This window comes from Megascapheus bottae, chromosome 28 (assembly GCF_031878675.1).
Source record: "Megascapheus bottae isolate mThoBot1 chromosome 28, mThoBot2.hap1, whole genome shotgun sequence".
In the NCBI taxonomy this organism is placed as follows: domain Eukaryota; kingdom Metazoa; phylum Chordata; class Mammalia; order Rodentia; family Geomyidae; genus Megascapheus; species Megascapheus bottae.
In genome coordinates, this window is record NC_143536.1 from 13821124 (window position 1) to 13838627 (window position 17504).

The following is a 17504-nucleotide window of genomic DNA, read 5'->3' on the forward strand; positions in this document are numbered from 1 at the left end:
TCTCCCTGTGATCTGAGATTTGTCTTGGGCTGTTTGGCTGGTGTTTTTGTTGTTATTTGGTTGGTTGGTTGGTTTTTCTCTAAGCATTCAAGTATGTTGCCCCGACAGCTGTGGGACCACATCTTGCTTGAGGGGTGGGGCAGAGAGATCCTCACAGGAAGTAAGACTGAACTTGATTTTGTAGGAAGTGAAGTATTTAAGGGGGAAGGGAAGCAAGGGAAGGGGGAAGGGAGGGATGAGGACAACTTAGGGAAGGGACAAATTGCTATACATAGGTGGAACCTGCTTATCTCATCCCTCATCAGCTAGACCCAGTCCCCTTCTGCTTGCCCCCTTTTTTAGGCCCATGTCCATTGGGGCTTTGAGGCCCTTCAGTATGGCCTCAGTTGTGGGTTTACTCATCTTCCCTCTGACCTACCCATATATCCTGAGGCTGTACATGTGCCCAGCACATGATAGATATGCAGTGGCTATGTGTGGAATGGCAGAGGTGAGGATGGTCAGAGTCTCTATAGATGTAATGAATATGTATTAGAGGAATCTAGATCTGTCTGTCTGGGTTGCAACAGTAGGAACCTTGTTAGACTTTCAGAGAGCAACCTGGAATGAGGGAAGGCAGAGCATGAGCTATCGTGGGAAGTGCAGTTAGAAAGACATTAAAAGACATTATGGGAAGCTGGATGCCAAGCTGTCCTTTCACAGCTACATTGTTATTTTAGTAGAAATTTTCAAACAGATGCCACAAAGTATAAGAAATCCCTCTACCTATCACCTAGCTTCATGATCATCAACTCACGTCAGTCTTGTTTCATTTATATTCCTCTTGAGTTCATTTTTCCTTTTATTTACGTCCCCTCAAACCTGAGCCATCATATTCTTTCATTTATAATATTTTAGAAGGCATGCCTTTAAAAAGATGTTCTTTTTTAAAAACTCCAAATGAGATTATTATAATGTGCACAAAAATTACAAATCTAAGCTGGACACTGGAGGCTTATATCTATAATCCTGGCTACTCAGGAGGCTGAGATCTGAGGATCATGGTTCAAAGCCAGCCCAGGCAGGGAAGATTGTAAGATTCTTATCTCCAATTAATCACCAGAAAACTGGAAGTAATGCTGTGCTAGCCTTGAACACAAGGAGGCTCAGGGAGAACACCCAGGCCCCAAGTTCAAACCCCATTACTGACCCCCCCCAAAAAATTTACAAATCCATATCATGAGATATATAGTTGGTGTCTTTGTAATGTTTTCTTTAGAAATGAGCCCCATGTGTAGGAGAGCTAGTTAGGCAGAGCCTAGATGGCAATTGCTGATGACATGGACAGAAAGAGGTGTGGGGAGAGCTGAAGAAAGTAGCAGGGGCAACCAAGAGAAGGAAAGAAGCAGGAGCAGGTTGGGCTTAGGACTGAAACTACTGAGTTCTCTTCCAAATCTATCTTTATATCAGACTCAGGAGAGACCCCAGCACTCTGCCTGGCAGGCTCTCCCTACATCTCATCCTAGACTTTTCCCACTGGAAGAGAGAATGAGAAACATATGTTGCTGGGAGGAGTGTGAAGCTGGGGAGAGGAGGAGTGAAGGGATCTTATTTTAATTTGTCAGTGCGTCATCTTAGTATGTACCAAGGAGCCTCTTTCTGCTCACAGTGGAGGAAGGAGGCCATCTTGAGGGAGCAGCATCCCCTCCAAGGATGAGACTGTGAACCAACCCCACCTCAGGAGGCAGGACAGAGACCTGAGACTTCTTCCTTGCTCAAAATGACTTCTCCTGGGTGATGTGTTAAGGCTGGGGGTAGACTAGAGGAAGCCAGATTGTTTTTTCGTTTTTTTTTTTTTTTAATACAAAGTTTGTTCACATAGAATTAAAAAAAAAATTTACGTGTGTGTTACTCACATGCTAGCAGTGTAACACAGAGCACTGTTCCTGCAGAATCACGTGAAGGATGTGTGCTTTTATCGGCTCCACTGTAGGTGGTGGCTTTCTCCTGCCCATCTTTCAAGACCTACCTTTGACTTATGACTCAGCCCCTGAGCCAGCTCAACCACCCCCACCCCTTCCCAGCAGAATGCATTGTATACTCTGTGTGATCTCGATGTAATGTGTATATTGCTGTAGGTCTTTTTGTAGCATTCCACTCCCCTAAGCCAGTAATAAGGAACCTGTAAAGACAAAGACAGTGTGTTACCTGTGTGTGAATCTCTGATTCTTGTCTGTGGGTCAGCACATGGAAGGCAATTCAATAAATGTGTGTGGCAGTAGACATCAGATAGTTTATCTGCAGGGCATGGGAGGCCCAGAGTTCCTGCTGGTCCAGTTGTGGTCCACTGTCTCAGCCCTTGAGAAGTGCCAAAGAGCATCATGATGTGTGTTTGTGGGTGTGGCTTGGAGGGGAACATGTTTCAGTCAAAATAGACATACTGAGAAGATAGTGTCAGGGGACAAGGGAAAGAATCAAGCATGTATTCTGTTGTTCTCCTCTAAGTTTTCCAACTAATAAATATAGGATGAGTGATAGAATATCACTGTGCATAATCTCCAAGGATAAACATCTAGTGAAGATTTTCTATGGCAGCTAACATCACCAGAGAGAGGCAGTCAGTCGTTATGGGTCTCCAGCTATAAGGACACAGCACCAGTTAGCAAGAATTCTTCATCCAAATTGGACTTAAATCTATCTAGTTCTCAGGGAGTACAGAGCACAGAGGAACACTTCAAACAATAAAAGCGTGTAATCAGCACATCTAGACTATTTACCTCAGTAAATTAAGGAGAAATGAAGAGGAAAGTTTATGCTAAAAAGAGGCTTGTGAGACATCATTATTACAAAGTAGGACCTTAACAGATTCCTATTTTGGACAAACTCAACATTTTTTAGAAACAGGTGAGGAAATGTTTTGATAGTATAATTTATTTTAAATTGTGGTTATGTTGGTTTTAAAGTTACTTTAGAAGCCAGGTGCCAGTAGCTCACTGCTATAATCCTAGCTACTTAACACACGGATATCAGTTTGAAGCCAGCCCAGGCAGGCAAATCAGAGAGACTCTTATCTGTAATAAACTACCAGAAAGCTAAAAATGGAGCTGTGGCTCAAGTGGTAGAGTGCTAGCCTTGAGCAAAAAGCTCAAGGACAGCACCCAGGCCCTGAATTCGAACCACCACCACCAAAAAAAAAAATATTTTAGATATTCTGCACTTAATTTGGGTGAAGCAATACCATAATGAAATTTACTTCAAAATAATTGTTAGTAGAGGATATAGACGAATCAAGATGGTTCCCAAGTATATAATTTTGGTGGCTGGATATTCAAGTGTTCATTATATTATCTTCACTTTTTTTTTTCCATACTAAAAGAATTTGGTGGTAGGGGGGAAGTATTGGGAATTGAACTCAGGGCTTTGCATTGACTAGGCAAGTATACTACTTCTCTAGCCACACACACGTCTATCCCTTTTTCTCTGATTGTGTGTGTGTGTGTGTAGGGGTGGGGGGCCTTAGGGCTTGGACTCTGGGCCTGGGCACTGTCCCTGAGCTCTTCAGCTCAAGGCTACCATCTTATCCCTTGAGTCTCAGCGCCAATTTGGGTTTTCTAGTGGTTAACTGGAGATAAGAGTCTCCCCGTCTTTAGTGCCCAGGCTGGCTTTGAACCTCGACCCTCAGATCTCAGTCTCCTGAGTAGCTGTGATTACAGGCATGAGTCACCATGCCCAGCACTCTGATTGGCTTTTTTTTTTTTTTTTTGGTCTTTTCTTTTTTGGTACTGGGGATCGAACCCAGGACGTTGTGCTTGCTAGGCAAGCATTTTGCCACTGAACCACATCCCAGCCCACACTCTGTTGGTTTTTTAAATTATATTTTATTATTTTTTATGTAGTATCTTGCTTTTTGCCAAGAGCTGGCTTCAACTTTGATTTTCCCATTTATACTTTCCCTGGGATTATGAGTATATACCACTAAGCTAAGCCTTTTCTATTGAAATTTGGGTCTTATGAATTGCTTTTGTCTAGACTGGTTTTCTCAATTCAGCCTCTATAGTAAAATAAAATAAAGGTTGGTCATGGTGGTGCATACCTAATAATTCCAGAACTTGGGAGGCTAAAAGAGGATTGAGATTTTACGGCCAGTCTGAGCTATATAATAAGATTCAGTCTGAAGGGGGAAATATGTTAAAAAGGTTACTATGGAAACAGATTTATAATTTGTGGTATGAGATGACTCATAATTGGTTTAAAAAAATACTAGAATTTGGACTGGCAATGTGGCTTAGTGGTAGAGTGCTTGCCTAGCATGCACAAAGAAAAAATGCTGGAAGTGGTGCTGAGGCTCAAGTGATAGAGTTCTAGCCTTGAGAAAAATCCAAGGATAGTGTTCAGGCCCTGAGCTTAAGCTCAGGACTGGCAAGAATAAATAAATAAATACATAAATACATGAAAAGAAGCTCAGGGACAGTGTCCAGGCCTGAATTCAAGCCCCGGGACTGGTAAAAAACAAAAACCCTAGAATTTATAGCCCTGTGTAGAGTACTTACCTAGCAGGCATGAGGCTCTGGGTTATAGTCCCGTAAGCACATATAAAAAAGTCATAATTTAGCCAGGCGTGATGGCTCATGCCTGTAATCCTAGTTTGAGATCTGAGGATCTCAGTTCAAAGGCAGTGCGGGCTCCAAAGTCTGTGAGATTCTTACCTCTAATTAACCACCAGAACACTGGAAGTGGCATTGTGGCTCAAGGGATAGGGTGGTAGCCTTGAGCTGAAGAGCTTAGGGACAATGCCCAGGCCCAGAGCTCAAGCCCCACAACTGACCAAAAAAAAAAAAAAAAAAAAGTCATAATTTAAGACAAGAAATGTTACAAATTAAGTTTCTGGGGAAACCCACCAAGGCAGAATTTAACATGTAGGCTATTTATTAAGGAGAGTCCTTGTACTTAACACTGTGGAAGGGAGTGGGAAGAAACAGGATTAGGCACAGAGAGAAGCAGAACTGTAATACAGGCCCAGTAACAGCCTTTAGAACCCCTACGTAGACACTGGAGCCGGCAGTCATCAGAGATGTTGTGGGTTGTGGACCATGGAGGTGTTTGCCCACATGGACATGCACACTGGGCTGTGACTGCCTGAATGAGAAACATGAGCTCAGACAGGCTGCTTTGCCATTGCGTTTGTCTCCGAACAGACAGCTGAGCTCCTCTGTGTGTGTGTGTGTGTGTGTGTGTGTGTGTATGTGTATGTGTATGTGTATGTGTGTTGGTCTTGGAGCTTGAACTCAGTACCTGAACACTGTTCCTGAGCCTTTTTGCTCCCAGATAGTATGAACCACATCTTCTTGTCCAGCTTTTTGGTTTTGAAGCTTGATGTTCAGATCTCAGGCTCTTGAGTAGTTATTATTATATACATAAGCTGCTGACACCTGGCTCTGAGCTCCTTTTTTACTGTTCCCAGGTATCCAAATAAAATGTCCCCCATTGGAGGTTTAGATAATAACCCAAATATCTACTGCAGAAGTGTACTTGGTCCTCCATGTCTGTAGGTACTGTTAGTGAATTCATCCAAAACATTCTGGAAAAAAAATCAAACAAACCCAAAAGTTGTTGTTTATATATACTAGTCACACATTGACTTTACAAATTTTTTCCCTAGTCAGTACAGTATACCACTTTACATAGCATTTACATTGTGTTAGGTATTGTAAGTAACCTAAAGATGGTTTAAAGTGTATGAAAGAATATGTGGAGATTCTATATAAATAAATACTATAAATAATATATATATAATATATAATATATAATATATATATAATGTATATGTATATATAATGTATATATAATATATATAATGTATAAAAGGTGCCTGAGCATCCTTAGATTTTGGCTTCTAGGCTAAGGGAGTCTAGAACCAGTCTTCCATGCTGAGGGAGGGCTCTGTATATCGCCACAGTAATGAAGTACTTTAACACTATAATACTAACTTTCAGAAACTTACCAGTCAAGAATGCAACAATATAGTGAAACAATGTAATTTAAGCTCAAACAGTCTGTAGTTAATATTAGAATAAAACAATTGGAAGCTGAATATGAAAGTGTATATATTATTTGCATACAGCAAATACGGGACTGAGATGAGGTGAGATTTCATAAGAAACCCATATTTGTCTAGCTTTATGACATAATATCTGTTAGATCTCTGTGTTTGGGGGAAGAAAAGTTTGTAACCATGTATGTTTGAAGGAACATGAATCTTTTCAAAATACATAGTTAGCATCTGCATTTAGTTTATGTTTCATATTAATATAGCCCTGACTTTCACAATGTGCTTTTGTTGATATGCTAAATAGAAAGTGAGATAAAGTCTTTCCATAGAACGAAACAGATGGTATTTGTGCATAGTCCTTCAAATTATATCAATTGCCCTTTTAAAGAAATGCATGATAGATGGGGAGGGAGGTCACACTCTGTGGCCAGGCTGTCCTCGAACTCTTTGGCTCAAGTGATCATTTTGCCTTAGCTTCCTGAGATGCTGAAACTACGGGAATGTACCACTACACCCAGCCCAGAATGCTTTCTAAATTGGGCTGTTTTCTGATTGACTATGGAGGACAGCTTAATGAACTGAAGGTTGTTACACAGGGCCTGAAGGAGAAACAAGGCAGAAATGTGTGTTCCAAAGATGACAACAGAACTGTCTCCATCTTGGCTGAGGCGGATCCTTTTCTGGGGGTCTGTGAACAAGCTACAGTCACCTGTTTTCTTCCTTCAGGTGCCTAGGAGAACAGCAGGCAGCTGCTCATGGAGGGAAGAGCTCCACCCAGGCGGTGGAGAGCAGCAGTGTTGCTATGACTCCCACCTACGTGGACAGCCCACGAAAGGTAAAGGAAGTCACTTCATGGGAAGAGGGGGAGATTGACATGTGATCTCAAGGACCCAATGCGGAGGTAGAATGGATTGCTGTCAGAATCCAGGATCAATTGTGCAAAAGCTTTGGATGTATTCTAGTGCAAACCCTTTCAAGGTTCTGTCTCTATCCTTATTGAGGAACTTTCTTGTTCATAGTAGTAGCCAAGCTAACGTCTACTGGAGTACAGATGTAGAACAGTCAAGCTGAACTCTGTTGATCTAAGATCTCCTTTGCACTTGGAAATTGACCATTTGGTTTTTCTTCAGTGTCATCATTTTTTGCTTCCCTAGAGAGAAGTAGGAAGATACTGAAGCACCTTAACTACAAGAGCTTACTCTTTTTTGATAGTGGAATTCCTGTCAGTTTTCTTTTTCTTTTGTTATTATAAAAGTAATATACAGGGACTGGAATCTGGCCTAGAGGTAGAGTGCTTGCCTAGCATGCACGAAGACCCGGGTTCCATTCCTCAGTACCACATACATAGAAAAAAAAGCCGGAAATGGTGCTGAGGCTCAAGTGGTAGAGCTCTAGCCTTGAGAAAGTCCAAGGACAGTGCTCAGGCCCTGAGCTCAAGCCCAGGGCTAGCAAAAAAAAAAAAAAAAAAACAGTAATACACAGAGGGGTTATAGTTATATGAGTCAGGCATTTCTTTTTTCAACAAGGTCACCCTTTCCTTTTTTTTTGTTTTTGGGTAGTCCTGGGGCTTGAACTCAGGGCTTAAGCACTATCCTTGGGTTTTTCTCAAGGCTAGAGCGCTACCATTTGAGCCACAGCACCACTTGTGTCTTTTTCTATGTATGTGTTACTGAGGAATTGAACCTGGGCCTTGGTTCATGCTAGGCAACCACTCTACCACTAGGCCAAACTGGTGGCCCCTCACTCTTTCCTTCACTTTCTCCCAGTTTTTCCCTCCCATCCCCACCTACACTATCAGTTTTCATAGATGGAGGAATATAGTTAAACTGTAAGCATTGTTAGAAGGCAAAAATTTTTTTAGAAAAAGGAAAAAATTCTCTGAGACGTTATGCCCCTATAATGCCAGGCACAGTACAATAGCAAATCAAAACAAAACAAAAAACTATAAAGCAGGCTTTTTTTTTTTTTTTCCAGTTGTGGGACTTGAACTCTGGGCTTGGGCACTGTCCCTGAGCTCTTCAGCTCAAGGTTATCCCCCTTCCCCTTAAGTCCCACCCCCACTTCTGGTTTTCTGGTAGTTAATTGGAGATGAGAATCTCATGGACTTTAAGGGCCTGGGCTGGCTGTGAAACAGGATCCTAGTGCCTGAGCTGGCTTTGAAATGGGATCCTCAGATCTCATTCTCCTGAATAGGTAGGATTACAGGCATGAGTCACTGTGTCCAGCTTTTTTGGTATCTTTTTGTTGTTGTTGGTCGTGGAGTTTGAACTCTGGGCCTGGACATTGTCCCTGAGCTCTTTAACTTGAGGCTAGCTCTCTACCACTTTGAGCCACAATGCCATTTCTGGCTTTCTGGAGGTCAATTGGAGATAAGAGTCTCATGGACTTTCATGCTTGGCTGGCTTTGAACCACAATCCTCAGATCTCAGCCTCTTGGGTGGCTAGGATTACAGGCATGAGCCACTGGTGCCTGGCAAGTGTCTTTTTCAAGACCAATAGTCTTGATTTTTTAAACTCCATCTCCTGAGAAATCCAGACTCAGATTGTTGTGCTATGTGAGAGGATAGGGTATGTGGACTGTACATTTGCTTATCCGGTCCCTACTTCTGGGAGATGAAACTGATTCAGTGCACATATTTTATTTTTAGAATTGTAGTCAAAGATGTAATCACCCTTGTATTTATATGTATTATATGTATCCATCCTTATATTTCAGATATCATAAAAATTCCCACCTCATTAAATATTTTTTCTTTTTCATTTTCTTTTTTGCCAGTCCTGGGGCTTGACAGGGCCTGGGCACTGTCCTTGGGCTTTCTCAGGGCCAGAACTCTATCACTTGAGTCATGATACCACTTCTAGCTTTTTCTCTATGGGTGGTTATCAAGGAATTGAATCCAGGGCTTCGTGCATGCTAGGCAAGCTACTTTACTACTAGGCCACACTCCCGGCCTCTAAATATTTTTCAGAAATATGATTTATCTTTTCTTGTATTGGAGATCAAACCCAAGGCCTGACACAAGCTAGATAAACATTCTTAATACTGAGCTAAAATCTGTAACCTCCAAAAATAGTTTTAAAACTTTTTTTTTCTTTTTTTTTTTTTTTTGCTGGGTCATGGTGCTTGAACTTAGCCTGGGCACTATCCCTGAGCTCTTCAAGCTCAAGGCTACCTCCTTACCCCTGGGCCTGGGCGCTGTCCCTGAGCTCTTCAGCTCAAGGCTACTGACCTACCCTTGAGCCAAGCTCCATTTCCCATTTTCTAGAGGTTAATTGGAGATAAGAGTCTCAGGTCTTTTTGTGCCCAGGCTGGCTTTGAACCTTGATCCTCAGATCTCAGCCTCCTGAGTAACTAGGATTACAGGCATGCGCCACCACGCCTGGCTTAAAACTTGGATTTTAAAAATAGTTATGGGGGGCCAGGAGTTTGACCTAGTGTTAGAGTGCTTGCCTAGCATGCACGAAGACCAGGGTTCGATTCCTTGTTACCACATACATAGAAAAAAGCTGGAAGTGGTGCTGTGGCTCAAGTGGTAGAGCTCTAGCCTTGAGAAAGCCCAGGGACAGTGTTCAGGCCCTGAGTTCAAGGCCCAGGATTGGCAAAAAAAAAATTTTTTTTTTTTAAAAGCTATGGGTTGGGTATGCAAGTCAGTGGTAGAATGCTTATTTAACATGTTCAAGGCCCTATATTCAATCAAAAGTGCCACCAAAAGAAAACAAACTATATTTTGTCAAATGAATAATTCTTTTTTTTTTTTGGTCAATTGTGAGGCTTGAACTCTGGGCTCGGGTGCTGTTCCTGAGCTCTTCAACTCAAGGCTAGCACTGTACCACATTGAGCCACAGTGCCACTTCCTGTTTTCTGGTGGTTAATTGGAGATAAGAGTCTCATAGACTCTCATGTCCCTGGCTGGTAATTCTCAGATCTCAGCTTCCTGAGAAGCAAGGATTACAGGCATGAGCTGCCAGTGCGTCGGTCAATTTTTTTTTTCTTCTGTGGTACCAAGGAATTGAACCCAGGACTTCATGTTTGCTAAGTGAGCATTCTATGACTAGGCAACACTCCCGGCCCTGAATAATACTTTCATTTACACTGTTTTTTGTTAAAAATGTTGATAGTTTCTCATTTTAAAGCTAAATCTGGCAATTCTATAAAGTTTAACCTATAACACATTACTTAACATTATTTGTAACATAAGGGATAGTTTGTAAAATTTTAAGGGATGAGCTTTATAACAATTATTTCACTACATCTCTGTTATTTCCTTAGTTTTAGTATAAATTGCTAGAATTAAACTACTAGATGGAGGGGTGGAAAACCTGCAGAGAATTATCAAATAAGAGGTTTCGCCTGAAGATTCTGTAGACCAGATGTCAGCAAACTTGAACAAGTAGGCAAAGAAGCAAAATGAAAGTGTTAATATAGATTTCTAGAACCATCTAAAACTAAAAATCTGTTTTTTGCTCAGATGCTGTAAAAAAAAAAACAGATACTGGCCAGATCCAGCCTGCAAGCTATAGTTTGTTGGCCCTGCTCTAGAAGGAGTTGTAGGAGAGTCTCATTCATATATACATAAATCTCAGTACCATCAGCACTCTGCTGTTTCATGTTCTGGCACAGAACAGATAGGTATCAAATAAAGTAATAAATGAATCTGTGTGTTCTGTCTATAAGTATGTATGTATGTATATATGTATGTATGTATGTATGTATTTATTTATTTATTTATTTATTGCCAGTCTTGGGGCTTGAACTCAGAGCCTGAGCACTGTCCTTGGGCTTTCTCAAGGCTAGTGCTCTGCCGCTTGAGCCACAGCACCACTTCCAGCTTTTCTATGCATGTGGTACCAAGGAATAGAACCTGGGTATTCATGCATAGTAGGCAAGCACTCTAGCACTAGGCCAAACTCCTGCCCTACTTTTTTTTTTTTTTAAATCATTATTCATGGACATCTCTTAGGATTAGACATAGTACCAAGTTAGACAGAAAAGTAGAAGAATTATAGAGAGGTTGCAATGCACTGAAGACCAAATGCTAGGTTAGAGAACATTCTCCTGATATTCCAATTGAGCCTTGAAACCTATACATAGGAGCCATCAGTATCAGTAGGACTAGACATATACTTCCAAGTTTAGGGAGGCAGAAGCTAAAGTTCTATGAGATGCCCTCCTGGCATGCTCAGAAATCCCCCCACCTTGTCTCCAGGTAGCACTTCCTATTAGAAGCCTGGGGGGAGGGGTGCCTGCATCCACATTTCCACAGCCACACCTCTCCAGAGTTTCTTTCATTTGCAGTGGCTGATGGGAAATGACAGCCATGCTATTCAAAATGAGCCCCCAAGGATTTCAGATTTCTAACTGAAAACATGTTGTAGGACAAGGACCTTGGTCAAGCTCCACCTGTGAATTTCAGTAATGAGCATACCAAGTTAAAAAAAAAAATTTGAAGGGGAGATCTTTGGAAAAGTTGTCTGTGTCATTTTTGTTTCAAACACATGGCTGTCAACACCACCAGTGAATAGACTAGACATCATTTCAGGGAGCCCCTCACATCAGTGTTTGAAGCCTGTCTCGGCTTCCTGATTTTTTTTTTTTAATACAAGCAGAGGAGGAGAAAGTATGGCTGGCTCTGTACCCTCTGCATGCTCAGATGAAGCCAAACTTCTTGCTGCATTGAATCCTCTTCTCCCCACTGGCTGCAGTAACAGATGGAAGAAACCTCAGGCCACAGTGTTTCTCTCCCAGAGGACTGCCAGGCGGGAGGCTAGGATGTTGCTACCTCAGCCATTATCCTGCCATCCCCACCAAGCTGCTCTGTAGCCTTACCCTCTTCCTTGCCATAGATCTGAAAGAATTTCAGAGCTATGTGAGAGGAGGAAAGCTTCCAAGCCACATTCTCAGCAGAATGGAGGGAGCTTGGACACACTTTCTCATCTAAGTGCTTTCTCCCAAAAGGTGGAGCATTCTGCTAGGGAAGGTGTGTGAGCGTCTGCTCATGCTTTGCATTTGAGTAATATCTCTGGGTGAATCTCCCTCTCTCCCTCTCCCTCCCTCTCTCCCTCTTCCCCTCTCCCTCCCTTCTTCCCCCTCTTTCCCTCCATCCCTCCTCCCTCCCTCTCTCTGTCTCTGTCTCCTCTCTCTGTCTCTGTGTCTGTCTGTCTGTCTCTGTATCTCTCTGCCAGTCCTGGGGCTTGAACTCAGGGCCCGAGCACTTGAGGCACAGCACCACTTTGGCTTTTTTCTACAAACCCTGTCTTCGTGCATGCTAGGCAAGCATTCTACCACTAGGCCACTAGGCCAAGTTCCTGGCCCTCTTTCTTGCTCACTCTTTCTTCCTTTCTTTCTTCCTTCCTCTTCTCTTCTTGTCTGTCTGTCTGTCTCTCTCTCTCTCTCTCTCTCTCTCTCTCTCTCTCTCTCTCTCTCTCTCTCTCTCTCTCTCTCCTCTCTCTCTCCTCTCTCCTCTCTTTCTCTCTCTCTCTCTCCTCTCTCTCTCCTCTCTCTCCTCTCTTTCTCTCTCTCTCTCTCTCTCTCTCTCTCTCTCTCTCTCTCTCTCTCTCTCTCCTCTCTCTCTCTCTCTCTCCCTCTCTCCTCTCTCTCTCTCTCTCTCTCCCCTTGATCTCGGCACTTCAGCTCAGGCTACCACCCTACCACTGGACCTGGGTGTTATCCCTGACCTCTTCAGCTCAAGGATACCACCCTATCCTTGAGTCAAGCCCCACTTCCTGTTTTCTAGAGGTTAATTGGACATGAATTTCCAGTCCTTTTGTGTCGGGCTGGCTTTGAACCTTGATCCTCAGATTTCAGCCTCCTGAATAACTAGGATTACAGGCGTAAGCCACTGCGCCTGGCTCTTTTCTTTATTTTTCTTTCTTTCTTTCTTTCTCTCTCCCCCTCTCTCTCTCTCCCTTCCTTTCTTCATTCTTCTTTCCCTCCCTCCATCCTTTTCTTCCTTCCTTTCTTTCTTTTCCTTCCTTCCTTTTTCTTTTTCTTTCTCTTCCCTCCTGTCTTCCTTCTTCCTTTCTTCCTTTTTCCCTCCTTCCCCTCTTTCTTGCTTCCTTCCCCTCTCTTTCAGTCTCTTTCTTTCTCTTCCCTTCTTCTCTCTCACCTTCTCCTTCTCTCTATTTTTCCTGCCCTTTCTTGATATTCCTCTATGTTCTTGTTTCTCTCCTTCCCTCTTTTTAAAAATTCATTTATTTAATTTTTTTCGCACCCTCCCTGTCCTTTCCCTGATGGTTAACCACTGTACGTACTCCATTTCTTCATTGCCTTGCGTGTGCTGCTGCTGCTGCTGCTGCTGCTGCTGCTGCTGCTGCTATTGTCGCTTCCTCCTCCTCTGACTCCAGGACGGGGCCTTCTTTATGGAGTTTGTCCGAAGCCCACGCACAGCATCGTCTGCCTTCTACCCGCAGGTTAGTCATATTCCACGACTCTGCAGCCTGTGCATGCCGGTTCCTTTGGCAGAAGCCACAAGCTGGCCTTCTGTTCATTGCTGAGCAGATGGGATTCTATTGAATCTGGAGCTTGAGGGCCAACTGAAATGGAATCTGGTGTCTGGGGTGTATGTTTGCTGCCATGGCGTTCACAGTGACAAGGGGAATGGAAGAGATTCATGGAACAGAACAAATGATCACACTGGTGTTGAACAAAGTATTTCTTCATTGCCACTGTGTGCATGGTTTGCCTGGTGCCGTGAATCTCACCACATTGTAACATCTTTCCTTTAAGGTTTCATACTACATGAAATATGTGTGCTAAGTAGGAACGCTCGGTTTTTCTCCTGGTACAACCAGATAAATTTATAACAGCGTGGCAGGAAGTGGTGAAAAACAGTCAGCATTTATAAATAAGCATGTGCTCTGTCATAGGCTAATGGTGTATAACTGAGGATAGCTCGTCTGCTAGGCTTCACTTAACTCATATATCAAAGAAAATGTTTGGGCCAGATCTTCAAGAGCCTTCACTTACTACATGTCAAACACATGTTTTATTTCATTTCTTTTCACAGCCGATCTGGTGAATGAAGTAAAAATTTGATTCTGGTTTTACAAATGAAGACATTGAGGGATGAAGATATTGTTTGCTATAGTACTGTGTGGGGTTGGGATTTAAATCCAGAACTCACATATTTGACTCAGGACCCACTCTGTAATTAATATTAGTAGTTACTGTTTTGACAGGTCCTGGGTAAACAGAATCAGGTCAAAGCCTCTTAGTAGTATATCAGATTGACTTAGTTCTGAGAACCAGTCCCAGATATCTGAATAGTGGAAAGGATTTATGTAGGATCAGGCAGAGTGCCAGGCATCATGGCTCAAGCCTGAAATTCTAGCTACTTGGGAGAGGGAGATCAGGGCTGGAGGTTTGAAGCCAGCCTGGACTATGTCAAGCAATGGCTGAATACATTTCTGAGTGCCTGTCAAAGGCAAAGGGAAGCGCAAATAAGAGGATCACAGTCCTGGCCAATTTAGGCATAAGTCAAGATCTTACTTCAAAAATGACCAGTCCAAGGAAAGGGTCTGGTTAAGTGGTTCAGATCGCAGAACCCTGCTTATCAAGCATGAGGCCTTGAATTTCAACTAAAAGGAAAAGGTGAGGGAGATTAATCCTGTTTAGTATTCACTGTGACAATGCTTTGCAGACAAAACCTCTACAACAATCTATAAGGCACAGATATTATCCAGATCAGGAAACTGATACAAGCTAGTCAAAGGACACTCACTGCTGATGCACCATACCATGCTGCCCCTCTGTACTGGGAGAGCTAAAGGTTTAGCTAGTCATGGAATCTTACTTTTCTTAGACCAAAGATTGCTGTGCCTGTCTGTGTAGGTCTTCAGGTGTCTTGATATCTACAGCTCCCTGTGCCCCAAGAGCTGTGCCCCAGGCCACACCCTCCAATCCCATCAGGACCCCTGAGTTCTATTCTAAGCTTCTCTCATCTCTAAATGTAGGAGGCATACTATTTTGGGCTTTGAAACAGACTTAGATGTATGTCTTTCCTCTTTTACTTCCTATGAACAGTTTCAGATTGAGAGTAGAATTTAACGTAAGAAAATTCAATAGGGCTGGTAAAGAGTTGTTTAATAAGACCTATAATGTAATCCGTACGGACAGCTTCTCATGGTGGAATTCGACAGGATGTCAGTGCCTGGTGTTTTGCTGGCTGTGTGATGTATACACCAGCAATGATTTGGGTGAGCATAACTGGACTTTCATATGCATCTGTGTGTTCAACCACTGTGGATTGAAAATATCCGGGGGAAAAAAAAGTTGTACTATACTGAACATGTAGAGGCCTTTTCTGTGGTACTATGGTTCAAACTCACGGCTTTACACTTGCTAGATAAGTACTCTTATTACTTGAGCCTTGCCCCCACCACACCCTCTACCCCCAACCTTATGCCATTTTAAATATGAGACTTGGAGTTTTGTTGTACTGGTACTGGGACTTGAACTTAGGACCTTGTACGCTTACTTGACTTTTTTCATTCATGGCTTGGTGTTAAGCCACTTCCATCAGTGGTGCCAGGAGTCGATTCCCTTGCAAATGCTAATGCACCACTAATTATTATACTGCCTGCTTAAAATGTTAGGTGATACGTCACTGTTTGCTAGTGTCCACTCCCTAGTCCTCCTGCCTCCTCTCCAGACCAACACAGGACCTGAACATTCAGAATATGCAGAAAAGAAGAAAAGAAAGATGTTGCTAGTCACCAGTGGCTTATGTCTGTAATCCCAGCTACTCAGGAGGCTGAGATCTAGGGATCGAGTTTTGAAGCCAGCCTGGGCAGAAAATTCTGTGGTACTCTTTATCTCCAATTAACTGCCTGAAAAGCTGCAGGTGAATCTGTGGCTTAAGTGGTTGAGTAGTTGAATGGTTAAGCCAAATTGCTCAGGAGTACCATCTAGGCCCTGAGTTCAAGCCCCAAGACAGTCCCCCAACCCCCAACAAAAGTAAGATACTATGGGTTTAAAGACTGTGGACATGTATTCTCTGATATCTCTCCATGGCTACCACTGCAAGGATTGGTGGTTGTGAATCCTTCCCCACCCACATGCACTATCTCCCAATCTTGGATTTCTCTTCTATAGAATGAGACTACTTAATAATGTGTCATCCTCAAGGGTTGCTAGGAGAGAAAAAAATGACATGAAGCATCTTGGTAGTTGGCTCAGATTTAACTCATAGTAATTCTCCATAGTGTATCTGTGTGTGGAGGAGAGAGGCTTGAGTGGTGGGGGCAGAGGTACAGAACAGTGAATGAGCTTGACTGACCCACTTGGCTCTTTTCTCTTGGTATGTGTTGGGAGGGTGGGGGGATAGGTTTGAGCTTCTAAATGTGATGATCCTGCTGAACTTTGGGAAGTAGGGATGGCCTCCAGCTCTTGCTGAATTACAAACACATTGCTCTGTTTTCTGCCTCTCATAGCAACAGCTTGCTGAAATGGGGTTCTTGTCAGCCAGGTGGAGGTGGGGTGTCGTGTCACCCCAGTCCAGTTTTGCTAAAGGGAAGAAATACTTGTCAAAGAACACAGCAGTGCACAGAAGGTTCTAGATAATATGATGAAATGGTGATTTCATCATTTTGATGGTACCATATATGCCATCAATTACATTGTCTTTCTCTTTGTATTTTATTCTCTGGAAAATAAATTATTATTGTTGTTTGTGAGACTTGAATTCAGGGCCTAGGCTCTGTCTTTGAGCTTTTTTGCTCAAGTGCTCTACCCCTTTGATCTTCAACTCTGCTTCCAGTTTTTAGGTGGTTAGTTGGAGATAAGAGTCTAATGGGTTGCTGGGTGAAGTGGCCTGTAATCCTAGCTACTTTGGAAGCTGAGATCTGAGGATCGTGGTTCAAAGCCAGCCTGAGCACAAAGCCCGGAGACTCTTATCTCAAATTAATCAATAGAAAAGGGGAAGTGGGGCTGTGGCTCAAGGGTAGGGTAGTAGCCTTGAGCTGAAGAGCTCAGGGACAGCACCCAGGCCAGAGTTCAAGCCCCATGACCCTCCCCCCCAAAAAAAAATGTTTCATGGCTTTGCTGCTTGGGCTGGCTTCAAAGTGTGATCTGCAGATCTCAGCCTCCTGAGGAGCTAGGATTATAGGCTTGAGCCACCAGCACCCAGCTGGAAAAATGTTTCTTGTTGTCACAAAAGTTACATACAAATTTGGAAGGCATCAGAAGCACTTTGATCATGAAGAAACTTTCCTCAGGAGATGCCCCTGCCACAAGAGACCTGAGCCAGTGTTAGAGTCTCTTTTCTTCCTCCACTACTTGACCCCAACAGGTCTCTCATGAGAGAGACCAGCACATCTGGTTTCCAGTTTTGTATGGTAAGCATCTCTGAACTCATTGCTCTCTTTTGGTTACCTCCATCTCCAGGGGATACAATCCCCGGCCAGGCAAGGGAGCATTTCTCACTTACGCACCCTGCCTTTAACCTGTGTGGTTTACCTGCTTCCATCCAGTGTGACC

The 17504-nt window shown here is 43.0% G+C and overlaps 1 protein-coding gene across 2 annotated transcripts in view; it reads left to right on the top strand.

The window, feature by feature from the left end:
* The window catches only part of Depdc5 (DEP domain containing 5, GATOR1 subcomplex subunit), a 116551-nt gene that overhangs the window by 67285 nt on the left and 31762 nt on the right, over positions 1 to 17504 (top strand). For both annotated transcript variants that reach the window (XM_090320531.1, XM_090320530.1), the window contains 2 exons: positions 6755 to 6863; positions 13373 to 13438. In XM_090320531.1, coding sequence (XP_090176657.1) covers positions 6755 to 6863; positions 13373 to 13438 — 175 coding nt within the window. The remainder of the gene's footprint in view (positions 1 to 6754; positions 6864 to 13372; positions 13439 to 17504) is intronic.